Source organism: Hemicordylus capensis, chromosome 2, assembly GCF_027244095.1.
Source record: "Hemicordylus capensis ecotype Gifberg chromosome 2, rHemCap1.1.pri, whole genome shotgun sequence".
NCBI classification, from domain to species: domain Eukaryota; kingdom Metazoa; phylum Chordata; class Lepidosauria; order Squamata; family Cordylidae; genus Hemicordylus; species Hemicordylus capensis.
The window spans coordinates 157,868,970-157,895,404 of NC_069658.1; the positions used below are offsets into that span (position 1 = coordinate 157,868,970).

General features: G+C 45.3%; 1 protein-coding gene and 1 pseudogene across 8 annotated transcripts in view; both read left to right on the plus strand.

The window, feature by feature from the left end:
• Positions 1–26,435, plus strand: part of LOC128347162 (C-type lectin domain family 12 member B-like) — an 80,383-nt gene that overhangs the window by 29,665 nt on the left and 24,283 nt on the right. For 5 of the 8 annotated variants that reach the window (XM_053301381.1, XM_053301385.1, XM_053301382.1 and 2 more), the window contains exon 3: positions 25,168–25,260. In XM_053301381.1, coding sequence (XP_053157356.1) covers positions 25,168–25,260 — 93 coding nt within the window. Of the gene's footprint in view, positions 1–11,896; positions 13,114–22,294; positions 22,749–25,167; positions 25,261–26,435 lie in introns of those variants that run through there. The other 3 variants (XM_053301387.1, XM_053301386.1, XM_053301388.1) reach the window with 3 other exon arrangements.
• On the plus strand, positions 9,927–11,490 carry LOC128347161 (olfactory receptor 10T2-like; annotated as a pseudogene).

Here is a 26,435-nt window from a genome sequence, read left to right on the forward strand (position 1 = left end):
GCCAGAAATTTACAGAATCCAAAAGGCGTGCCTCTCACTCACCCTATCAGGCAAACTTGGCCCAGCTGCAGGATTTTTTTTAGCAATTAAGGCAAGAAAGCAACAGGTAGCAGTCAGAAGAGAGGATTGATAAAATCCCAGCTGCAGCCAAAGTTCCTCTCCCAAACCAGAAGGGGATTCAGGGGTGGGGTGGGGGAGATGCCAGATGAAAATAAAACTCCTACCCCACAAGGTATCTTCACATTGCCTTCTGAGCCTGGCCCTGCCCGCCTTTATCAAGGCTCAGAAGTTTAGGGGGTCCAATAGGCATGCCTCTCACTCACCCTATCAGACAAATTTGGCCCAGCTCTTTTAACAATTAATGCAAGCAATTGACGATTATAACAATGAATAACCAGAAAACACGTATGAACCCATCCCCAAACCACTGTGGTGGGGGTTACACTGCAACAATGAGCCCTATCTCACGACTGAGAGAGAGGGTTGAGGGTGGGCAGCGGGAAAGGCAGCAGAAGCTTGCCTTCCTCGCAGATGAGCAACCTGGAGTTCCCATGTCCAGATGATCCAGGGCTGCCGTGGGCAGCACAGAGGTGCAGGGTCACGATGTGTCATCCTGGCTCCCGGAAATCCCACAATGCATTGTGGGAACCCCCCAGCATTGGGTGGGTGCCTGTCAGTGTTTCAGAGCCGGCTGAAAGCAGCCAGTGTTGACACACAGGAGCTCTTCTCACAATTAGTGAGAAGAACTCCAGTACAGTCTACGGGGAAGGCAGGTTTAACCTGCCTTCCCCACAGACAATCTCCATTCCTTCCCTGGGAGGGCGGATCACCCGCCCAGACAAGTGGCCGTTCCTGCTGCAGGTGGGGTGCCGGGATGTGCCACTGCATGTTGCCCCACCCCTGGTGTTAGGGACACCTCCCTCCCCAACATTAGACCCAGAGATACCAACCCAGAAGTATGTGGAATTCAGGCCTGTGTCTGGTTCCTTTTTATTAAGAAATGAATTAAATGCCTGGACTCAGGGTGAACTGACACCCAGGTCTCAACTGCTCTGTGAAGGAAGAGGTTATCCAGCATTGTATTGTGAAATGGGTACTCGAAGAAGCACAAAAGCCAGGCCAGAACAATCCAAATGTTAAAATCTAACCCATTATCAGATAATGTCTGGAAGAAGTGTCTAGATTAATCTTTGTCAATGATTGCTCTGCTATGCCCAAAGGGGATATTCAGTTGCTGTCTATAGAAAGCCCACTCTAGGAAAACACCTGTAGATTTAATCCTTGTACTAACACCTTTTTACACCTTCTGGGACCAGGCTGGCAAATCTGGGACAAGAAAAAGTGCCCATTTGCAACTCAGAGATGCAGATTTGCTTTGGGCAATGTCCCCCCTCCCTTTCTAAGTTTACAGCTTACAGAAGATGGGCTTCAGATCTCAAAGACAATATCCAGAAGATAACAGGAAGTTGTCACCTTTCTGGGGACCCAGGAAGGATGAGTATATTTTGAGTAGACTCTATGGGGCTCAAAGGAAGATACAACTATAAAGAATGGGGCTTACTGGACAGAGAGCTAGCAGTCTTTTGCCTACTAGCAGCTTTTTGCCTACTAGAAATCTTGCCTAACCAGCATACTTGCTCAAGAGCCATCCCAGAGTTTGCTGCTAAGCCGCGGGGCAACCAGCAGGAACTCTGTCCATGGACAGGAACTGTCTGACTTCGGCTGCGCAGTGAGAAATCAAGACTTCCCCAGCCATGGTGCTCTCATTCTCAGCCTTGCTCTGAGCAAACTGCCCACTTGATCATCACTCTCGAGCTCCTGTTTCCATCCAGCCACAGCCTCTCTCCTACAGCTGAAGGCCACACCGCGCTCAAGCCTCTGACCCTGGTAATATGCCACCCCACAAGCCTTGGATTCCCCCCCATCCTTTCCCCTTCTTCTCCTTCCCCCTCTCTTCCCTCTACTAATTCCTGATCTCCCCAAACCATGCCAGCCCTCAGCCTTCCTTACTCCCCTCTTTTTCCGTCTGTATCTGAATTCTGTTAGGCTCTAGGAGGATTTAATACACACACATATGTTAGTTAGGAACACTGGGTGAATGTTGTTGCTGGCTAGGGTTGAAATATTGTTAGTAACACTGATAGATTGTTCTGTTTTCTGCTCAGTTAGATTGATGTTGTTATTCTTTTATACTCAATAAAGCCCATTGAATCATTTAGGATTGCTTTGATCTCCTTTCTTCCTTGCATACAGATCCTACATGGTCACCGTATAAAAGAACTGGTCACTTTGTGACACTGATGAAACAGGCCTAATTTTGTATGCTAGCTCATAAGCAGATTTAGTATACAAATCAGGCCTGGTTCCCAACACTGGAGCTCCAATAATGTACTGCGTAAGGGATCCTCCTCCCTCCCTGAGTGTGCCAGTCATGGCTGCAAGCAGCTGTGGCTGACATATGGTCACAAAAATGGGGTTAAGGGAGCACTCGCTCCCTTAGCCTCATTTAGAAGGGAAGATACTTAGGCAGGTTTGCCGCCATGTAGCTGCCAGGATCAGGCCTGATCTCAGCGATCCACATTTGTGTGCAAAACCAGGCCGGGCTCCCTTAGCCCAGTTTTGCACACGCATGTGAATAGCCCCACAGTCAACTGAGTGGGGTTAAGTTAGCACTCGCTCCCTTAACCTCATTTAAGAGCCCGGCTTCTTAGCCAGGTTTGCCACTTGGGAGGCAGTTTTGACTGCTCATGAGAACAGCTTCAATGTTAGTTACTCACTACAAAAGCAGTTAGTCCCTGAGGAGGAATAGCTGCCTATCCCAACTTTGTGATATCACGTGTGGAGGAATTACAGATCTCACCAGCCCTGTGATATCAATTCTTTAACAGCTGCCACCAAGTAGACTTTTCTTTTCTATGCTGGGTCTACAACAACAGCCCTTACATGTTTGCAAAAAATACCCAAAACAAAACTCAGTACAGTGGAAATGCTTTTAGCTGTGGGGTGGAGACAACTAAAGAAGTTTCTGATTTTTAATAGTAATAAAAACATTTAATTGGGTGGGGGGATTGTGCAATTAAATCATTATCTTTGGGAGTTCTTTACGCAGCAAAAATGTGAACACAAAACATTTACCATAAGAGCAATACAAGAAAAAAATAAAAGGTTGGGGCAATCCATCCACTAACGCATACTAAACTGGTCTCTACACAGTCTTCTGCATTTACTCTCTTCTCATCAACTGACTGGCTGTGCAGCAGGGGCGTAATGATAGGGGGGGCAGGCAGGGCACGTGCCCTGGGCGGCACTTGACAGGGGGCGCCCAAAAATGCCCCCGGCGATCCCCTGCCTTTGCCAAAAAAAATTATTTTTTGTGATTATTATTATTTTTTTTTTGGCACACAAGTCCGCAAGGAGCAGTCCCCCTCCCCCGGTCCCGGTGCCCCACCATTGCTCAGCTCTGGGCGCCACAGCATCTTCATAGTCTGGTCTCCGAGTCTCTGATGAGTCCCCGCCACCAGTCGCGCATGCGTCGGGACGGAGGAGGACACGCCGTGCATGCGTGTCTGGCCTGGGAGGAGAGCTCGCCACCTGCACGTGCACTTTGTCTCGTGCGGTGCGTCGGGCAAGGAGCGGACTGCAGAGCGGAGGAAGGATTTGGCCAGCGGCGGACAAGCAAGAGGACAAACAATTTTTAACCATAGGTGTGTGTTGTCTTTTGTGAAATCAAATCTGCCCAGCCTCACTAGCCCCGCTCCGGGGTGCCGGCGGGGAAGCAGGGGGGGGTGTTCCTTTCCTCCTCGATGAAGCCGCGGCGGCCAGTGCAGCCGGGCAGCCCCTAGTTACGCCTCTGCCTTTCCCCAACTATTGCTTTTTTTCCCCCCATTTTGCTCTAACGCTTCGCTCCTGCAGCTCCCTCTGCGGTCTCTTTGAGCTCCAGCAACTGATTTGGGGCCGATTGTCCAAAAAGTAGGTCACTGGATTATCAATCTTTGCCTTTCCAACCTGACCCCCCACCCCGCAGCCTGTTTCCTCCACCACTCGCTGCGAAGCCTCCAGCGAGCTTGTTTTTATTTAGTCTCATTAGAGCAAGAGCCTTCGCCCCCCCACACACTCCAGTGCAGACTCAACAAACCCCAGCCACACCCCTGTACTGCGCGCTGCCTTCTTCCTTCCCTCTCTTTGCGTCTGAGCCGGATCATTGCAACGCTCTAAAGGGCTCTCCAGGTTTGTGGGGAGCGGGGGGGAAGCTGTTTCGCTGTGCCTTCGGGTTTTCATTTATAAGAAAGGAGGGTATCCCCCCCCTCGAGTCAGAACGTTTATTCCAATTTAGGTTTGTTTATAAAAGTGCAAGACCTACCCCTCAATGACTCCCCCCGCCCGTCACGGAACCTGCAATAAAAGGTTCTTTATGGTTGAGAAAACCGATATGGCAGTGAAGGATGAGGTGAGAAAGAGAATGGACCCCACACCTTGGAGGGGAGTTTTTTTGGTGTATTTTTAAACGAATGAATCAAGCGCATTTCTCCTCCTTTTGCAAATGAAAAACGGGGGGTGGGTTTGAAATGGGAGAAACCGGTGTTCAAAAAAAACCCACCCTTTTACACACACACACACACACACACACACACACACACACACACGTATCAATGGTAGATGGGGGGTGGGACACGCAAAAGTCCCTTTTCCTGCTTCCTGCTCCACTCCCCCCAAAACAAAAGCCTCATCAACTGTGCAGGGCAATCATCTTGCTAGCCACTCTTGCTCAGTTGCCCAGAATTAATATGGATGCCAACTGATCCCTTCCTACTAAATGCTACTTTCCCTGGGGCTTAGAAATGCTCGAGATCACAGGAAGCCATACCAACCTGGTGGCTTTGTTATTCCCGAGGGAAGGGTCTGAGACAGCTGTTTATGCAAATACAGGCAGACAGGAGCCATGGGAGTCTGGCCAGCCCTGCAGTGCTGGGGTCACCCCCTTGCCTTCCATTTCCTTTCCCTCCCCCATTGCAGCAATCAGGTAACTGATAATATGAGCCCCTGGTGGCGCAGTGGTAAAACTGCCGCCCTGTAAGCAGAAGGTTACAAGTTCGATCCTGACCAGGGGCTCAAGGTTGACTCAGCCTTCCATCCTTCCGAGGTCGGTAAAATGAGTACCCAGAATGTTGGGGGCAATATGCTAAATCATTGTAAACCGCTTAGAGAGCTCCGGCTATAGAGCGGTATATAAATGTAAGTGCTAAGTGCTATTGCTAATTTGTAGTCAGTAGGGGATGGCCGGCTGCAAAAGGCCCCCTTTAAAGAGGTCTTGAAGTATACAAAGCAAAAAACGAACAAGGTAGTAGATGCACTCAGAGATTTGCTGATGCATAGACCATCCCAGTCCCCCATTTCTCCAGTCCTTCATTACAGAAACTAGACATACATAAATGCATGCAACTGATTATATTTCTGCTTCTTTGGGCAATTAATTGCATCATAATGGGAAGCATAGCTTTCTCAGTTATTTTTAATTAATGCATATATGACTACCATGTCTCAAATGAAAACTGGTTCTGGAAAACAATTACCATCCAGATTTGGATGAATTTCCACTCAACTGGCTATAGCTGCCACCCTTTTCCTGGCAGTGATTCTGTTTCTTTTCCTGCAGACACACAGTGATAGGATGGCATCTGTTGAATTTCAGCCTGTTATATGGCTATTAAAGAAACAAGTGCTCTATCAGGAACAAAGGTGACAGCTCAATGGTAAAGTTAGCTGGCTAATGTCCTTTTGCACAGACATTTCCTCAGGTTCGGGAGGAAAGAGATATACAGCCCTCATTAGGGTGGACGAATGCTTGATTCCCACTGTACTGGAAGACTATTAAGTGTTATTTTAAAATGAAATAATTGTACTTTAGGAAATGCAGGGGAAACTTAGCTTGTGGAAGAAACAGTCATGAACTGATGAAGAACAAGATTTTCTTCTAATTCATGGTGAAGACCAACTTTTCACCATATGTGAATCTCCAAAAATGGAAAACCATTCAGACATTATGTTGTACATGTGTACAGATATCTGAACATTCATACATGTTTTTGTGTGAATGACTGTACCTGGGTTCATTTTTAAAGTGAACCTTGGGCAGGCCCCTCGAATGCACGATACAGATAGGAAGTGTACTGCTATACCTGCATTAAACATAACATGTGAAACACTGTACCTGTGCACAGATCCGTACCTGTGCATACTGCACACTCGTATGAGTGTTGAACATAACATCTGACTGGGGCTTGAGCATACATGAATTCTGATCTTTGTAGCTCAACATAAATCTCTTCTCCAGTGACTAATTCCAAAAAGAGAAGTATCATCTATATGATACTAATGTTCAGTTGCACTGGTTTCCATTTCATTTATGGGTATGATTCAATATGTTGATCATTATCTTTGAAGTCCAGAACTGCTTAGGGATTGTGTCCCCGCTCCCATGGAAGTCTGCCTGCCTCCTAAAATAACCTGGGAAGGGCCTCTCAAATGTTGCCTTACTCTATGAGGGCTGTTTGGTGGTGACATGTGAGAAGGCCTTTTCAGTGGTGGTGCCAACTCTGTGGAACTCCCTATCACAGAAGATTTCTCCCCTCCCTACTGTGTGTGTCAGTCTGATGTATGTTGGGGGGAGCAGCGGGGGGGGGGGCAATTTCAGTGCTTGCCCTAGGTGCCGTTTTCCCTAGTTACGCCTCTGCTGTGCAGTCTTGTATCCTGGTCACAGCACAAGCCTGGGGCTAAATCCAGCCTAGCTCTTGTGTGATTCCAGCTCTCCAACTCTGATTCTCCAACTGTGTCTTCAGAGAGGCCCCTCTGCTGACTTTCCCAGGACTCTCCTGTTGATGGCTTCTTGACTTCTCTCCTACAAACTGATCTTTTGCAACTCTTCCCTCCAAAATCAAATTGTCAAACTGACATTCTAAATGTGAAACTGAAAAAAACAGGCATGAACTGTTTGACCGTGCTAGTTTTTTCATACCTAGGGACTTTGAGCACAGAATACAATAATGAAGAGGTTTTATGAATATTAATACAACAATGCAACAACAAGAAGAATTTATATATTGCTTTTCAACAGAAGTTTCCAAAGCGGTTTACACAGAGAAATAATAAATAAATAAGATGGCTCCCTGTCCCCAAAGGGCTCACAATCTAAAAAGAAACGTAAGGCAGACACTAGCAACAGCCACTGGATGGATGCTGTGCTGGAGCTGGACAGGGCCAGTTGCTCTCCCCATGCTCAATAAAGAGAATCACCACGTTAAAAAGGTGCCTCTTTGCCCAATTAGCAGGGGTAGTGCAAATAATGCAAAGGCTTATTTAGAAGAAGAGGTTGGGGAATACCAATGCAATTCATTTACAATTCAAGGGTTTGTTTTACAAAAAACCAAGAGGTCTAGGCCTCATTCCTCCACAGTCCCTGTCATTAAAAAGTTCCTTTCTATCTATGAGTTCTGTTGTTCTGTGATTATTTTTTTCTCTCAGCTCTCATCTGCTCTGCTCAGCTCTTCGTGGTCACCAACCTTTTCTCCCATCTAATATTATATCTATATTTCCTAATATTATATCTTCATCTTCATATCTCTCTTCATTTAGCCCACATTCAGAGAATTGAGGGTACTGAGAGAATTGGACATTGTGTTACCCAGTCAGATCTCTCATGAGCTGGGTGGAGGCCACTTGCCATTTTAATCTGGCCATCCGTGTCACATGAAGGGAGCAAGTGGCTCCATTTCCTCCACTGCGGTATCTCTGTGGTTACCTGAAGGGAAAGCACTTTTCACATACCTCAAAGTGTCTTTCTTTATTATAATATATAAAGAGGCTCACTTGGCTCACTTTCATCTGTCAGTGATGGAACTGGGTGGGAAAAAGAACTTTTGATTGCATCAAAATCAATAGGACTTGTTTAAAAGAAGTATTAAGCATGTTAATGAAAAATATACAGTTATTTCTTGTTCAAAAATCAAGCATATGAGACAAATTCCCCCCCCCACACACACACACACAGAGATGTGCGCGCACACACATACACCCACAGAAATGCACATTGCTCTGCCTGTGCCTCATTTTAATTTCTCTTCAGATATTGCAGTTCTGAATTAACAGTCTTGTTTCCAAACTGAATGTACATGAGGGAACTGGATCATATTTACTGGCCATGTCCCCTTTGGCCTCACATTCAGCATTAATCTGAAAGGGGTTTTGTGCATGTACAACTATTTGCACATAGAGGTCCTCCATGAAATCTTGAATATTGGGTAATCAGGGTTCTTGATTGCATAACAAAGTCCTGGGGGGCTTGACCAGTAAGCACATTGGTATGGGCGATGGCCAATGGGCACAGTCCCACTTCCCCCACCAATTCAATGAATGTGTGTGTGTGTGTGTGCGCGCGCGCGTGTGCATAGACTTCTCTGATACAGCATGATTGGTCAGAATAGTTGTGCATTTATTCCCTTGGATATAGCTTTTCCCAGACATATCTGTTAGATGCATTTCTAGATGTTAACAGCTCCCACTGATGATGCAATGGTTGATTTATTTTAACCTTTGGAATGCCACAGAGACAATATCCTGTGAGATTTAGAAACTTGTTTACATTGTTCCATGCTGGAAACAACTCCTATAAAAAGAAATATATTTTGGCAAATTACTGTCATTTTGAACAGCTATCCTACAGTCTGCCTTCATGTAAGCTTTCTGCTTTATACACTTCTGCTCAATCCATAATTGATCAATATATTTTGAGATCTTTCAATGTTTTATTCTAATCACAAATGCTCAAGCATCCAAATGCTCTACAGCACTTTAAGCTTTAAAAACATTTTAAATTAACCATATTCTTATCAGATTGTTTTTTTTTTAAACTTAGGCATAAATGCTATACTTTGCCAAGCGACAGAGAGTGTAGAAGGACTGGGGTTCAGTTTCTGCCATTTCCCATTAAAAGGATCTTGGGTGGCCCATTTGGAAAAGGCCTCGGCCTGAGACCTCAGAGAGATCCTGCAAGTCTGAATAGACAGCCTGTGCTTAATGAATTGACTGATTAGAAGATGGTTGGATATATTGAGGATAGGTTTTGCAACACTGTATTGAATTGTCAACTAGGTAGGAAAGGTAAAATGGGGGAAAGTATTTTTAAGGAAGACTCCTCAAGAAAACTTTATTTAACTGGTGTTTTCTCTAGTGTGCCCTAATTTCTGTTTGTTTCAAGAGAAAAAATGTATTCGGCAGAATCTCAAATACCTTGTGGTGCAGGCCTTGTGTACACACATTTCTTTATACTGTGAACCGCCCAGGGACTTTTTTGTATGGGGAGGTATACAGATGTACTAACTAACTAACTAACTAACTAACTAAATAAGGCCCAGGAGTTGGATCCAGCCTGCAGGAACTGTTTTGTTGGCCTGCAAAACAAGGCATAAGAATATCTTACAGCAACAGCAGGAGCCATGAAGATCTCTTAGCCTATTCTGCTGACAAGCAGCTGCAGCTCAGTGCAGTTGGCCTCTCCCACCATAGCCACAGCCCATGGACACCATCCCACATCCCCCTCGCCTTACCCCCAGACTCCGTCCTGGGGTTGGCATGCAGTTCAGGGGCCCCATTGACTGAGCAGGGACAGGGCTGATTTTCTGGTCACTAATCTTGGTTAAAATTGTGAGTCCCATCATGATGCAGAGATCCACAAGTAACTAATAATAGTTTACATTACGATGTAGATAATTTTTATGTGAGTTAATGTGCTTGGCCCCCACACACCAAGTCATAGGTGCTTGTGGCCCACCAGGGCATTTGAGCTGTGCATTCCTGTTGTAGTGCTACTGAAGTCTCCTTTAGCTCACGTCATTCACTTTCTTATAACAGCTCCTAGTTGCCCATGAAGGCCAGGTCTCTGTACTCCTTCACCACCTAGTAAGGCATAGAAGTCCTCAGGGCAACCATTAGCAGCAGAACCTCCTTCAAGAAGATGCCATGTTAAGCCATGTTAACAGAAATTCAATGTGAGGTCATTAACTGTGCCAATTGTTTTCTCACTGTGGATATCTTATTTCTTTAGAAATAGATATAGGAATGTTCTATAGAAATGTATATACCAGCTGTAATGCCTTGCTGAGTTGCAAGGAATGCTTTCCATGTGTGTAATGTTTTCCAAATATTTTTGTATATGTTGTCAATTAGTTTGCACTCTTGCAGTTTGTGACATTTTAATGTTTCTCCCCCAGATTTCACACAAATGGAAACAGAGAAGCAAACTGTGGTGATGGAATTCATTCTAACTGGATTTTCCAGCTTCCCATATCTGCGGATTGTGCTTTTTGTGGTGTTCTCCCTCATGTACATGGTCACTTTGGCTGGAAATATCATCATCATCACTACAATAAGGGTTGACCACAGGCTTCACACACCCCATGTATTTCTTCCTCTCCATTCTCTCATTTTCGGAAATCTGTTACACACTCACCATTATCCCTAATATGCTTGCAAATCTTGTAAGAGAAATAAGACTATTTCATTCTTTGGCTGTGCTACTCAGATGTGTATTTTCCTAGGCTTTGGGTGCTCAAATTGCATGCTTCTGGCAGTGATGGGCTATGACCGATATGTGTTCATATGCAAACCTTTACATTACCACGTTCTAATGAACCAAAGACTCTGTACCAAAGTGGTTTGTTTTTCAGCAACAGATGGATTTCTTTTTTCCACAACAGAGACAATAATCATATTTACATTGCCTTTCTGTGGACCAAATAAAATAAACCATTTCTTCTGTGATTTAGCCCCTTTGCTTGAGCTATGCTGTGCCAGAAACTATATAGGGGAAGTTGTGATTTTTGTTATTTGTTTTTTGGTGGTATTTTGCTCATCCCTACTGATTCTTCTCTCGTATATTTTAATCTTGAACACAATCTTGAAAATCCCCACAGCAGACGGGAAGCGGAAAGCCTTTTCAACATGTGCCTCTCTTCTTATTGTGGTGGTTGTGCACTTTTCAACATGTGCCTCTCTTCTTATTGTGGTGGTTGTGCTCTTTGGATGTGCTTCCATTATCTATCTAAGGCCCAAATCCAGATATACTCTGGACGAGGACACATTGATAGCTGTCTCTTACACAATGGTGACACCCTTGCTGAACCCCCTGGTTTACAGCCTGAAAAACAAAGATGTCCAAATAGCACTCAAGAAATCCATAGGCAGAAGAATATGTAGCAAGAGGATCTGATAGAGAAGTAGTATTAATGGACCTCTGGAAATGCACCCATCTTGCCCAATGCTGTGTTATAGGGAAGGAAGCAATGTTATCCCATGAAGAGGAAGTATGGTGCGCAATTAATAGTTGTAGCTATATGGACCAAATATAATTTTAAAGTAATTTTTAATTATCTGCCTACTTATCTGGATATTCAATATTCATTTGCAATATTCAATATTCATTTGTTTATTTTAACTTTAAAAATAATTTCTAATTTCCTGTTAAATAAATAAATAAATAAATAAATAAATACATGAAATGGTTTGAGAAGACTATGAAGCTCTCCTCACAATCAGTGCTAGAGCTGCACAAGTGGAGCCCATTTTAAGAACCTGATATCTACCAATCAGTTGCTTGAGAGGGATGACATAGAGTGCTGTATTTAGTCCCCTCTCTTTCTCCTACATAGGTGCTCTTACCTCTAGACTTCCAGGCCAAGGTCCAAGGCCTCCACACCCCCAGGGGGCTCCCAAATCCTCTTTTGTCTGTCTCGGATGGTGTGGTCACCACACTGCCGGCCAGCACTGCACCAGGTGTGCTTATTGTGACCTGTGCTGGGCAGCCAAATGTGACCTTGGCTTTAGAGACAAAGGGAAAAGTGGGGAAATAAATATTTGGGATCGGAATTGTGGAGGAATGAGGCCTAGACCTCTTGGGTTTTGTAAATAAGCCCTTGTAGATGCATTGTATTATTATTGCATTGATATTCCTAAAACCCTTTTTATTGTAAATAGTATGTATAAAATGCTTGCAAAGTCCCTATGTTGCAAAGAATGCAGGCAGGGCCAAGAGTTCATGCCTGCTGTATTTTAGTTTCACATTTAGGATGTCAGTTTGACAGTTTGGTTTTGCAGGGAAGACCTTTTTGGAAAATGGAGGGAACTTTGTGTTACACTGACTGGGTTGTTTAAAAAACTGTTGGAGAAAATTATGTATATATAGAAGGCTGCAGGGGCGTAACGAGGCTGGAGTGGGCCCAGAGACAAAATTTTAAAATGGGCCCCTCTCTGATGCACACACACACACTTCACATGTGACTTGCCTCTGGGGGGGGGCCTCGAAACGTGGGGGGGCCCAGGCAGCTGCCTCCCCTTGCCTAATGGTAGATACGCCCCTGGAAGGCTGTTTTTGCAGAGAATGAGTCAAAGTTGGAGAGTCCTGGGAAAAGGCAGTGTGCAGTTTTGGAAAAGAGAGAGAAGGAGAGTCTCTCTGAAGACACAGCTGGGGACTCAGTGAGCTTCTTCTCACGAGCAGTGAGAAGGGCTCCAGAGTGGACTGCAGGGAAGGCAGGTTAGACGTACCTTCCCTGCAGACGAGGAGCTCTTTCCCCCTGGGCGAGTGACAATAATGCGTTAATGAGTGTGTGATGCATTATTGGGATCCCTCTTGCCTCCCCCCAAGTCTGCCAGCCAGCTGACACACGATTGGCAGAATGGAGTTAGGAGAGTGCTCAGTCTCCTAACCCCATTTTGAGGGGAGGCTCCACAAGCGGGTTTGCCACTGTGGTGTTGCCGGGATCGGACATGATCCTGGCGCTTCACATGCGTGTGCAAAACCAGGCTGGGCTCCTTTAGCCCAGTTTTGCACACACATGTGAATAGCCTCAGAGATTGAAGAAGTACATCTTGGTGAGCTGAATGAACTGGGTCCAGTCAAAGTGGAGAATGTGAGGCCAGTCAAAGCTGAAGAATTGCTAGCCCAGGCTGGGAGAATCAGTGCTGTGGCTGTAACAAGAGCTGAAATCACAGAATAACCAGGCTGGATTGAACCCTAGGCCTGTACTGTGACCAGGTCAAGAGAAGGACAAGCCATAGTTGCTAAAGGTATTCTTCAAGGAAGTTAGGTTAGAGTCAGGTTAATAGATGCTTTTATGCCCACATTTTGTTTATTCCCTATGTTTTTTTGGTTGATGGTTATTGTTTTTTGTATTAAACTTGTGTAACAACTTTAAATTTAAATTGAACTAATTGCAAAGTAAAAGTACTTGTTTATAGCAAAATTGTAGCTTCTATTTACTCCACCCCATGCCTATAGACCCCACTACTCTACTAAAGTTTGTTTTTGGCCACAGAGGTTTGAAAGGCTGTTGTTGTTGAGTCAGCTAAAGCCTAAATGTCTACCTGGTAGCAGCAGTTAAACTTGTAATTTTCAGGGAGATGGGTGTCTCATGGTAGCAGCAGGGCATGATTCTCCACACATTCTCCACATGATTCTCCACACAGAATCTCCATAGATTCTCCAGTTGGTGGGATAGGCTGCTTATTCCTCCACAGGAATATGTTGTGTGTTGAAATGTTTCACAGAAACATTGCCTGCCTGGAGAGATGTCTCTGCCCTTGTGGGATCATCTTTTACCTGCAGTTAAGGAATGGATATGGAGGGACAAATTCATTGATGTGTTCCACCTTCTCTTCAGAGAACTAGAACCAGTAGTCAAATAAGGGGAGGAGAATAGGGATCTGGAAAAGTCTAGACGGAAGCCTATCATGCATAATTGGGCGAATTGGCTGTTCACTTTCATGATTTACATGGGGGTGGTGTTGCAGGTGCAGCCCGCCAAGGGCTCTTGCTCACCTTGTAGATTCTGACACAACTGTGGGTTCTGTGGGGGACAACACTCAGGGAGCAGTTCCTCTTGTGCCAAAGGGTTCAGAGGGGGCTTCAGGGAACAGCAATCAGGCAACAAGAAGGGTGGAGGTAATGGAAAAGGGACCCAGCCCAATTAAGATCCCAGTGCTGGTCTGCCTGTTGTGCAAGTATTTGCTGCAGGACAGGGCATCTTATCTGTTGCATGGTTTTACTTTTGGGTTTCGCATCCTGTGCTCTTCCCCCTAGGTAACATAGGTCAGCATGAAACTTAAGATCAGTGCAGGGCATGGAAGAGGTGGTGGTCAGGAAAATTTGGAAGGAAGTAACACTTGGCTAGGTCTTGGGTCCATTTCCTATTCGCTTCCGAGCTCAATGTAAGGTCCTGTTCTGACCTTCAAAGCCTTGCAAGACCTGGCGCCTGCCCACCTACAGACCCGCCTCTCTCATCCAGTTACATCCCCCTACAGATCTGGCTAGCCCCTTCCTTACCAATCTTCAGATCGCTATTGAAGACTTTTCTTTTTCGCCAGGCTTTTGCCCTGTTGTTTATTTTTCTGTCCTTTGGTAGTTATTTTAGTTTTTAATTTAGAATGTAATTTTTAATGTTGCCTGTTTGCATCTTTTTGTGCACTGCCTTTGGAGTGGGTAGTATATTAAATGTCTCAAATAAATGAATGAATGAATGAATAAATAAATAAATAAATTTCCCGAGTTGCCTCTATCCATATTGAGAGTGTCTCCCCTGGGCGTGGTTAGGTACCCAAGAAGACCTTGGGGAGTTCAGGTTGATTCACCATCTATCCTTCCCTCGGGGTGCTTCTGTGAATGATGAGATACCCCAGGAGCTTTGCTCAGTGAGGTATACAGCATTTGATGAAGCTGTGCACATGGTCTACTCTTGTGGGAGGGGTGCATTATTAGCCAAGTGTGACATAGAATCGGCCTTCCGCCTCTTTCATGTGCACCCTGCCAACTTTGACCTATTGGGTTTTTGTTTTCAAGGGCAATATTACATCAACCAGGCCCTTCCTTTGGGATGTTCCGTGTCCTGCTCTGTGTTTGAGGGAACAACTTTCCATGTTGGAATGGGCAGTGAGGTGCAGGATGGGACTTAGTTCTTCTGTTCATTTTTTAGATGATTTTCTTTTTTCAGGAAAGGAGGGTATCTATCAATGTTGGGTTGTGTACTGAGTTGGAGGTTTCCTTGGCCCATGCAAAGACTGAAAGGCCTGCTACTAGGTTCACCTTCCTGAGTATTGAGTTAGATACTAGGGTGGGGTGCTCTGAGCTTCTGGAGGAGAAGTTGGTGTCTTTAAGGGCCCTTTTGGCTAAGTGTTCGCAGGTTTGGAAGGTTACCTGGCAGGCCATCTTAATTTTGGTTATCGAGTGGTGGCACCTGGTCAGGCTTTCCTGCAGTGCCTTATAGATGCGATGAAAGGGATTAGGGAGCTGCATTTCTGCATTTGGGTTACTGCAGCTATGAGGGCAGATTTGGAACTGTGGACAACCTTTCTTGGCTCATATAACGGGGTGTCATTTTGGTGGGATATGATGCTGCTAGAGGCTGAGCTTCAAGTGCAGTCTGACGCTGTGGGTGGCTTTAGGTTTGGCGTGTTTTTTAGGAGGTGCTGGTGTGTGGCTGGGTGGCCTAAGCAGTGGGAGGTCATGGGTATTACCAGGGACCTGACCTTCCTAGAATTTTTTCCTATAGTGGTGGCAGTCCGCATATGGGCTGATCAGTTTCAGAACTCCGCTATAAGATTCTGGCATGACCCCTGCAGGAGCTACCTAGGCTGGTGCTGCATTTGCAGTGCAGCCAGGAGCGGCTCTTCCCTGCCTTAAAGGCAGGGAAGAGCCGCTCCTGGCCGCACCGTGAATGCAGTGGCCATTTAACTCTTGAATGGAGGCTGTGCGGCCCCCGCTCGGGAGCTAAACCAGCACCATCAGACGTCAGATGCGGGGGGGGGGGGTCGGGGCCGCGGCCCCTTATTGGGCACGGTCCAGGTTCTTTGAACCCATTGTCCCAATGGTGGCTCCGCCCCTGCCTGAAATAAAATCCTTAATAGATGCACTGAAGATATGTAAGACCTCAGAAGCGATTGTGTTTTACCAGAGGCAATCAAGGCAAATTTAGAATGGTGGATTCCAGTTTTGGCCCCATTATTCACCCACATGGACTGCAGAACACATGTCTCCAATGACTGGGGTGGGGGGAATGACATCATAGTCCCTCTATACAAAAGTGGCAACAAGGATAACCCAGCCAATTATCGCCCAATGAGTATGCTAAGTGTAGTAAGCAGATTGTACGCAAGACACCTCCTTTGGAAATTTTAGGAGTGGTTAGAAACAGAGTACTTTCTTGGCAAGGTACAAGCTGGCTTTAGAGAAAGGCACTCTACAGTTGATCAAGTGTTGGTGCTGCAGTATTTAGTAGCGGAATATTATGATAGATCCAAGTCCGCTCTTTATGTGGCATTTGTGGACTTTAGGTTTGCGTTTGGTTCAATTTTTAGGTCGATTTTATGGGGGGGAAACAAAGCAACCAATATAGACAGACTTTTACTTATTCAGAAGTTGCTTTTACTTATTCAGAAGTTGTACTCTGATAACTTATGAGTAAGATGTAACCCTCAGGGGTTGTTATCAAATGCAATATCTGTGAAGAAGGGAGTCAGACAGGGGTGTATCCTGGCCCCCTCTCTTTTCAATTTTTACATTTCCTCATTGGCCACTAGTCTGGATAAGCCATTGTTTCATGCTCCAATTTTGGCAGGTATCCACGTTCCCCTTTTGCTTTATGTGGACAATACTGCAGTAATTTCGCACACACCAATTGGCCTGAAAAGGGCTCTTAGGAGCGTCTCACAGTATTGTTTGGAAATTAGCTGGAGGTTAATTACCAGAAAACAAAAGTTCTGATATTCACCAAAGGACATCAGATAATCAAGTGGTCAGTTGGGGGTAACAAAATCAAACAGGTGTAATGCTTTAGATATTTGGGGATAGTTCTTAGTGCTACGGGCTCTTGGAAGCCCCACATCTGCAGTACCATGCAGTCAGCTCAGAGGAGCTCCACAGTTATATTAAGATCCTTCTATGGCAAAGGAGGGGAATTGGTACTAGCTGCCCTGAAGCCATTTGAGGCCAAGTTGGCCCAAATTTTGTATGGCGCACAACTAGGAATTTACATCAAACATAAGGAGATGGAGACTGTCCAACCAGATTTTTGAGGGCAATTCTTCGTGCACCTAGATGTGTGTCCAATGTAAGTTTGTGGTTGGAGTCAGGGATTCTAAGAGTGGAGGCAAGAGTATGGAAGCTGATGGGCAACTATTGGCTGAAGCTCAAATTGTGCCCTGTGGGTTTGGCCCCTCTGGTGCCCACTGACAATTATAAACTGGGATGAGAGATGGTGCTTAGGGACAAATGCTTGTCCTATGGACTGTCCCCTGAGTACCTGTTGTCCTTGGGCTTTGTCCAGGCCCAGAGGGTATTTGCGCAGAGACTAGAGCAGGGCTGCTCAACTTCGGCCCTCCTGCAGATGTTGGCCTACAGTTCCCATAATCCCTGGCTATTGGTCACAGTGACTGAGGATTATGGGAGTTGTAGTTCAAAAACAGCTGGGGGGCCTAAGTTGAGCAGGCATGGACTAGAGGATGTAGAACACCAAAAGGATCTCAGTATGATCTCAGTTGAGAGTATTATGTAAATATCAGCTATTCTCCAGCAAAATATCTATCATTACTTACCTTCTTCAAATTACATAAAGCATTCTTCAGAGCCAGATTTTATGTGCTCCCCTCGGCAGTACCTTTTGGCAGGTATAATAAAACACCTCAAGCCAATAGGATCTGTCCTTGTGGTGAAGGAATGCTTGAGACAATACAACATGTTATTTTGTACTGTTCCTTCTATGCCAGGTTGATTACACCCTTGTTATTGAATAGGCCAGGTAGGGATGGGTCTTATTACACACGTTTTCTTATCTCTGGTGAGTGTGTAGATATTACCCAAAAGGTAGCCAACTTTTGTTTGACAGCCATGAAAATCAGACAAAGGACCACCGACGAGATGTAATTTGATCTTGCTACCATTATTATACTTACTGATTTGGTGGGTGTTTGACTTTTGTGTGTGTATCTGATCATTGATCATAAATGAAGTTCTTCTTGTGTTTATGAGGGAAGCAGCTATAAAACAAGGTGGATCACATGAAGTAAAATCTTGGACTTCTAAGGGGCCTAGAAGACCATCCAGTCCAACTCTGTGCTTCATAAAGGAAACCCAGATCTAGAGCCTCCACAACAGATGGTTGGCTGGCCAGCCTCTGCTTAAAGACCTCCAGTGAGGGAGAGCCCGTTGTTCTCCTAGATAATTTGTTTCATTGTTGAATTGTTTGTACCATTAAGAGTTTCTTTCCATATTCAGCCAATTTCTATCTTGTAACTTAAGCCAACTAGATCTAGTTCTGCCTGCTAAGGCAGCAAGCAACAAGTTTTTGCTCTCATCCATGTGACAGCCCTGTGTGACAAGGCATTTGGGCAAGCTAGGCAAAGTTGGAAAATCACACCTCTAATGGAAATACGAAATACACAATGTTACCTCTCAGAACAAGTTCCCCCACCTGTTCCCAACTTCTGCCCAGGATTCTTTGCCCAACTTGCCACTGACATTTGAAGCTGGGCAGAGAATCTTGGGTGGAAATAGGGCAGAAGTCAGGAACTGGCACAGGAACCAGAGGTTGGTGGGTTCAAACAACATGCCCTGCAGGAGCGCACACTCCTCGGGAACCTCGGGTTCCCATCTTACTTACTTCATGGTAGTCATGTCAACCACCGGTCCTATATGTAATAGGGTCCTGCTATTCCTTCCTGCCATAAACAACACATTTATAGCTTTCCTGAGAAGCAGTCAGATGTACATGCATTTCAGGATAAGTGAATTACTGTTGAAAGGAAGATAGGATTGTAGGAAAGAAGCATTGAAGGAAAGGAGGTCTGCACTGTAGCGATGTCTGTCCACCTTTTGTAATAGTTTGGGTAGCCCCTCCTTTCCCCATAACACAAAGTGCCAAACATCCATGCAGTATCATTCACTGAAAGGCTTTGGGCCTTCATTTTAACACCTGTGACTTGAAATACCACAAAATATATGCCATAGAGGAAGGCATTTTCTGACATTTAAAATATGTTTACCAGGTATAACACTTAGTAGCTACAATTGTCATTTGTTCCACCTAGGGTTGCCACATATTCAGAATTGGCCTGGACAGTCCATAAGTCAACGTCCTGTCCAGGATGTAGGAAAAGTGTCCAGAGGTGTATCTAGGGAAAATAGCACCTAGGGCAAGCACTGAAATTGCGCCCCTGTCCAAACCATTACTTTTTTTAAAAAAACCAAGTTTTCAACTTCTAAAATTCAAAATTACTGATGGACTCTGAAGATATCTTACTGCCACTGCTTACAGACTTTATACCACAGGTGAGAGCCAAAAACTGACAGTCCTTTGTTTTGCACCAAAAGCCCACCCCTCTGGCAAGTCCCAAGGCAAATATACCTGTGGAGAGGGCAGAAACAAACACTCTCTCAGATACTGACCCAGCTGCTACAAGTGAAGAATATAAGGACATAAGAACAGCCCTGCTGGATAAGGCCCAAGGCCTATCTAGTCTAGCATCCTGCTTCACACAGTGGCCCACCAAATGCCTCTGAGAAGCCCACAGGCAAGAGGTGAGCGCATGCCCCCTCTCTTGCTGCTGCTCCCCTGCAACTGGTATTCAGAGGCATCTTACTTCTTAGGCTGGAGGTGGCCTATAGCCACCTGACTAGTAGCCATTGATAGACCTTTCCTCCATGAATTTGTCCAAGCCTCTTTTCAAGGAGGAGGAGAGCTGGTTTTGTGGTAGCCAGCATGAATTGTCCGCTTTGCTAAGCAGGGTCCACCCTGGTTTGCATTCAAATAGGAGACTACATGTAATGTAGCCTCTCTCTCTAATGTAAACTGCCCTGAGCCATTTTTGGAAGGGCAGTATAGAAATCAAATACATATATACATACATATATACATATGAGTACAGTAAGATATTCCCTTAGGGGAATGGACCACTCTGGGAAGAGCATCAGTTTTGCATGGAGAATGTCCCAGGTTCAGTCCCTGGCATCTCCAGACTGCAGGTAGGAGTGGAAAAGACTCCTGCTTGAAACCATGGGAAAGCTGCAGCCCATCAGTGTAGACAATACTGGGAAGTCAAGCATCTTTCCCCCCTACACACATACACAACATGGCACTCGTGGGTTCTTGAGGGCACAAACAGCAACTAAACTCACAAGAACGTAATAATATAAAACAAGTATATTCATGCAAATATGCATTAGCAGAAATATTTCAACACACAACTTAACACATTCTGCATAATTCTTTATCCACTCCCCTCTCTATCGCTAAAGAAGCCAATATTTAAACAACTAAATTTCCAAGAATATAAATATGTAAAAATAAAAACAAGGTAATGGGTTTTTTTTTTGAGGGAGGATGGGGGAGACCTTGGAATTTTTGTTGTTTTTTAATGCAATTACTGTATATAATTTATAGCCATACATATGTGCTGCAATCACATCTCAGAGATTTTCACACAATGCGTGATCCACTTGTGGAACTCTCTGCCACAGGATGTGGTGACGGCCAACAACCTGGATGGCTTTAAGAGGGGTTTGGATGACTTCATGGAGGAGAGGTCTATCAGTGGCTACTAGTCAGAGGTCTGTGGGCCACCTCCAGCCTCAAGGGTGTGCCTCTGAGTACCAGTTGCAGGGGAGTAATGGCAGGAGAGAGGGCATGCCCTCAACTCCTGCCTGTGGCTTCCAGCGGCATCTGGTGGGCCACTGTGCGAAACAGGATGCTGGACTAGATGGGCCCTGAGCCTTATCCAGCAGGGCTGTTCTTATGTTCTTAGAGAGAGAGAGAGAGGGAGAGAGAGCGCAGCTAGAACTGTGGTGTATCGCTCATTTGACAAATGAAACCTTCCACACCACAACATTGCAGAGTTATCTAGAAATATGCTCCTCACTTGTGGCTGACAAACATACTTAAGCAGAGAGCAAAGACTTCAGTGTAAGTTTAGTCACTCTTGTGTTTTGATATTCTTCCCACTCTAAGCCCTTTCAGACTCTACCTGCAGAATCTGCATAAAGAGATTTGCATTTCTGCCCACCTCAAGCAAAGAAGCAAGTCTAGCAATGCTGGAAACTTTTGAAAAAGCAACATGGAAATGATATGAGAAATGAAGAGAGGATTGTTAATGGATTGTATAAAGTTTACTAAAAAAGAGAGTGCCCGTTAAAGAATACAACCCTTCAATTATCAATATCTAAATATCAATTTAGTCTCCAGTTTCCGAGTAGACAGCTACGCTATAAGTTGAAGTCATTTAGCAAAAGGAGAAAGAGAAAATTATCTCTCTGCATCCCCATCCACTTTGCTTTTGGAATTTAAAAACTCTCCAGGGAACGGGCAAAAAACTGAAATGTGCTTGTCGGTGGCTCAGTCAGAAGAGGGACACTTTTGGAAGGCAGCAGTAAAACTTTGCTGTGTCTCACGCTGAAAGCCTGAACACACTTACTGGGGAGCAAGCACTCAATCCAGAAGGACTTCTACTTCTAAGTAAACAAGCACTGGCAGGGCTGCAACCCTGTGCACATTTACTTGGAGCAACCCGCGGGGCTCAATGGGGCTTGTGTTTGAGTAAAAGTGCTCGGTCGGGCTGTACAAGGAATGGAGAAGTTGGTTGCTCTTCATTTTCATGCAGCCAATATACTCGTTCCTGCCTCAGGACAGAGAGAAAGAGCAAGGAAATAAGCAGCAGCAGTGAAGAGGGGATGGGACCGAGGCTCCCCGTGGAAGAAAAACACAGGGGGGAGAGGGAGAGAAGCGATGTTGCCATCAAAAAAAGGAGGTCGGGGTCCGGGGGAGGGAGGAGGAACCCTCAGGGGTGATTGAAGGGAAGGAGGTGAGAGGTTTCCCTCCTCCACAAGGACAAATAGAATAAAAAACAAAAGCACAAATGCTTCCTCTTCCTCCTCCTCCCTCCCTCCGCTTGCACAGGACCCTGGACTTTCTTTCTCAGGTTGCAAGGCACCTTGAGCAAGCACAGAGCAACTAACTTCTCCATTCCTTGTGCAGCCCGACTGAGCACTTCTACTCAAAAGCAAGCCCCATTGAGCCCCGCGGGTTGCTCCAAGGAAATGTGCACAGGGTTGCAGCCATACAGCCCCTGCCAGTGCTTGTTTACTCAGAAGTAGAAGTCCCGCAGCCTGCTTCTCCTTCTCTCACCACCCCGAAGAAACACAAAAGCCTCCCCGGCGGCAGCAGCAGAAGGGAGGGAGGGACGGGAGGCAGGGGGGAGGAGGATGGACTACAGCTGAAAATCCTCTTCTCCCACTCATAAAGTTCACTAGCTGACCAAGAGCAAGCCACCACTTTGCGCCCTGACTAAAAGACAGTTCCAATAACAATAATGGGGTGAGGGAGAGGAGCATATATGCCCCCTGGGCTCCTTGGAGGGAGGTGGGGAAGAGAAAGAAGACTCAAAGCAGCGACATAGCAGCAGGTTAAGTTTTCCTACAGAGAGGACACAAACACTGATCGCACGTACCGACCACAGCAAGCTCCTAGTCTCTGTCTCTCTTACCCACGTGGCCGTCTTGTGCGTGCAGGCATGTGCTGATTCCGGCACCGGGGTGCCGCCCATGCTCTCCACAAGCCAATGGGAGAACGCCCACCCACCGGAGCCAAGCGCCAGGATTCAGAGATCTCGCGACTCGCCCTGCATGAGTGTGTGGGGGTGCGGGCTGTGGTACGGCGGCAGTGGTGAGCAGCGGGCCCAACTGGTGGCGCTCGCTGGGATTGAATTGGGGGGGTTAATTTTTTTAAAAAATTGTGTTGCTTGGGGGCATGGCATGGCAGGCATTTTGCGCCCCCTTCAGCTGGCGCCTAGGGCACGTGCCCTGCCTGCCTCACCCTGGTTACGCATCTGAAAGTGCCATCCTGGATATGAAATGTCTAGGAATGTGAGTGGGAGGTTTGCTTTGATGAACTTTACCAATTTTTCCTGGTGCCCTCTCCTCCCTCCCTCCATATTCTCATTGCTTCATTTTACTGATTTGATTCAAAGAAGCTGCAAGGCAAACGGCAAGTGTCTTTGCGGTACTTATGCTTATTGGAACTTTGGGTCAGAAAGGTAATGGTGGTAGAGGTAAAGTTGTGCCGTTGAGTCGGTGTTGACTCCTGGAGACCAAAGAGCCAGTGGGTTTTTTTGGTAGAATACAGGAGGGGTTTATCATTGCCATCTGCAGCATGAGATGATGCCTTTCAGAATCTTCCTATTCAAGCCAGCAACCTCTTGCTCCCTAGGCAAGTTACTTCCCTGCTGCACCATTACGTGGTAGTAGATAGAATATTCAGAGTTCTTCTTAAGTGGGCAAGAAAGCTAATCACATGCCAAGCTTAGCTCTTACAAAAGGATGATAAAAACATGATGTTCAGCACACATTGGCTGTTTGTAGCCTCTAGCACAAATATTACTCTGCAGTGACACAATTCTGCCAAGAATCCTGAATTGTCATCATGTGCTGCTTTGATTTCACAACTTTGTCATTTCCTTATTTCTAAAGAGACTAGTGCGTGTATGACAGAATTACAATGTGCAGGAGATTACAGTCATTTGAGGAATAAAATGCCCCCCCCCCTCATTTCTCTGGTCCACCTGTAGGCAATAAAATTGAGGGGCATTTTGAGCTTAGTGAGGGGGAGATTTGCCACTGGCAAGAGCAGCACTCCTTCTTTTGGCTGCCAACTTTGTTTTACCCATGGTGGGGCCTCCAAATGATGCTTTGCTGTTAGTGACAAAACATTGTCTGTGGGTCAAAGAATTATCTATGCGTCCTGAGCTGAACAGCCTAGAGCTCAAATAAGCCCAATATAAAATCAAGTCCTGAAAATGAATGGGGCTTTGAACTAAAATTGTCTTATGTACACTCCCCTAGAGCAGGGGTGTGCAATTTGGATTTTTGGTGTTTTGATTCGGATCTGAATCGTTACACCCCCAATTCATTTTTGCGTCCGAATCTGACCCATCCAAATCACCCCAGATTGGATTCGGATTCGAATTAATCCAAATCCAAATCCAAATCAGAATTGATTCAGATCAAGAAAGTGGGCCCTAGGACCAAAAGAGTGGGGTGGGGTGGGAGTGCCTAATGGTGGAGGCTACCACCCAAATTGCAGAGGGGTTGGGCAAAGGGCTGATTTTTGGTGAATTGTTGAAGTTTTAGTGTCTTTGGGGCAGGATATTGGGCAGAACAGTGGTGTGGTGTGGTAGTGCCTAATGGTGGAGGCTACCACCCAAATTGCAGAGGGGTTGGGCAAAGGGCTGATTTTTGGTGAATTGTTGAAGTTTACGCATCTTTAAGGTTCCCCCCATAAGGTATAATGGAGGTGTATTGCTTCACGTTGGGTGGAAAGGGGTGGGCTAGAGTGGTGTGAGGTTGGTGGTAGTGCCCAAGGGGGGCATGGAAGCTACCAGAATTTTTTCAAAGGATTTGGGCAGAGGGCTGATTTTTGGTGATTTGTTAAAGTTTATGCATTAAGGTTTTTCCTCATAAGGTATAATGGAGGTTTCAGCAGCCCCATAACTGCACTTGGGGGGTGCTGGAGTGATCCCGAGCGAGAGGTGGTGTAGTGCAAATAGGGTGCCAACCGCCCCCATGGGTTTCTAACCCATGGGGTACAAGGTTCTGTTGTTTCTGAGGTGTTCTGAGTGTAGATTCATTGGTAGCAAATGAGAGTGGATTCATGGTTTGTATTGAAAATCTCATTTGCTACCAGATAATTTTTTTTTTTTTTTTTTTTTGGCAGTAAATAGCTCCTTCAGGGGCAAATAGCTGCCTCAGGGGAAGGGACAATTTTCAGTGGAAAGCTTTAACCCTCCCCCTTGCCATCTGCTGGAGTCTTGACTGCATTGTTGCTTCTATTGACCAAATCAAGAGCAATTCCAGCCCATTTTCATTGTTATGCTGTCAGTTAGTAATGCTTAATTATGCCCTATGACTGTGCTTAGGAAATGGTGTCAGACCACAATGTTACAATATTTCTGTCTGCTCTGTTTCTGTGCTCACTTGTTAAAAAGGGAACCTTCTCTGCGATGTGTTTATTTCAAAACTTCCTAAAACTTCCTAAGGACCAGAATGTTTTATGGTTCTTAGTTCACTTGCAAATTTTTTCTCTTCAGCTATGACAGAGGAAATAGAATATGCACAGCTGAATTTTCACAAATCTCATGGACTAGAAAATGTCCATGAACTTCATACTGTTGAAGTGAAAGGTACGTTATCTATGTTCTTTTGTAAACTGGTGGCTATAACTTAGGTATGAAAGAAGGGGTTTTGACTGGACAATAGAATAAGCAGGCTAACTTGATTATTTTGTTATAATGTGCTTCATTGCTGACTTTGATTTCTCCAATGGGCTAATTTGGGTGTTTGTTGCCATTGTCGTCAGGCTGCAGCAGAGCATGAGGCAAGCAGCAAGGCCCCTCCATAGGCCTGGGGAGGATGAAGTACACTCTGGACCCCCCCTCTGAACCCCCCCCCTTTAATGTTTGTTTGCTTTTTAAAAAATATTGTGAGCCCTTTGGGGACAGAATTATTAATGCTAAAGAATATGGTAAGCCACTCTGAGCCTTTCAGGAAGAGTGGGATGTAAATGTTAAAAACAGATAAATATAGAAGAATTTATCTATTCATGAAGCCCAGTATTTATTTATTTATTTATTCATCATTCATTCATTTTATTTTATTTTATTTACATACTGCCTGAGTCCAAAGGCTCTAGGCCATATTGAGGCAAATATGTTTCTGAATGGGTTGTGCCTTTTGTTGATAAATCTGTGATGTGTATATCAGATATGCAAAGCTGAACAGGTGTTTCTTGTTTACCTCAAAAAGTACTCCTGCATGATTTTATAGATGTCTATGTTGTTAACAGGTCTGTGTGGAAGCATGGTAGTTACTACCCTCCATGGCCGTGCTTTGCTCTAAGTGAGGGGAATTAGCTTCAAATGGGTGCAGACCAGCCAATAGTTATATTAACCTTAAAGTACTTTGGGAAAGTTGGTCACAGTGTGGGTATGTTGGAATGGAGAAAAGAGAGTAGACACGTGCCTTGAAAATGAAGAGTTCCTTTACTGAGGGGGTAATAGGGAGATAGAATGTGAAAGGAGGGTGATTTGCTTAAAGCACATAGCCCTGGGAAGGGGAAAGAAGCTTGTGGGGGAGCGAAAGAGGAAAGCTGTTTTTCACAGCCACCTGCTCTAGCTGGGGTCCTTCTCTCTGGCTGGCTCAAGCTCGGGGCAAGCAATGAACTGAACACAGGCACTGTGGGGTGCAGAGACCGATGGTAGGGTGCAAATGCAAGCAGTGGCACACCTAGATGATTTTGGCACCTGGACCACCCTCGCCATGAGGCTCACCCACTGCGAGGTCCCCCTCCCACCGCCAC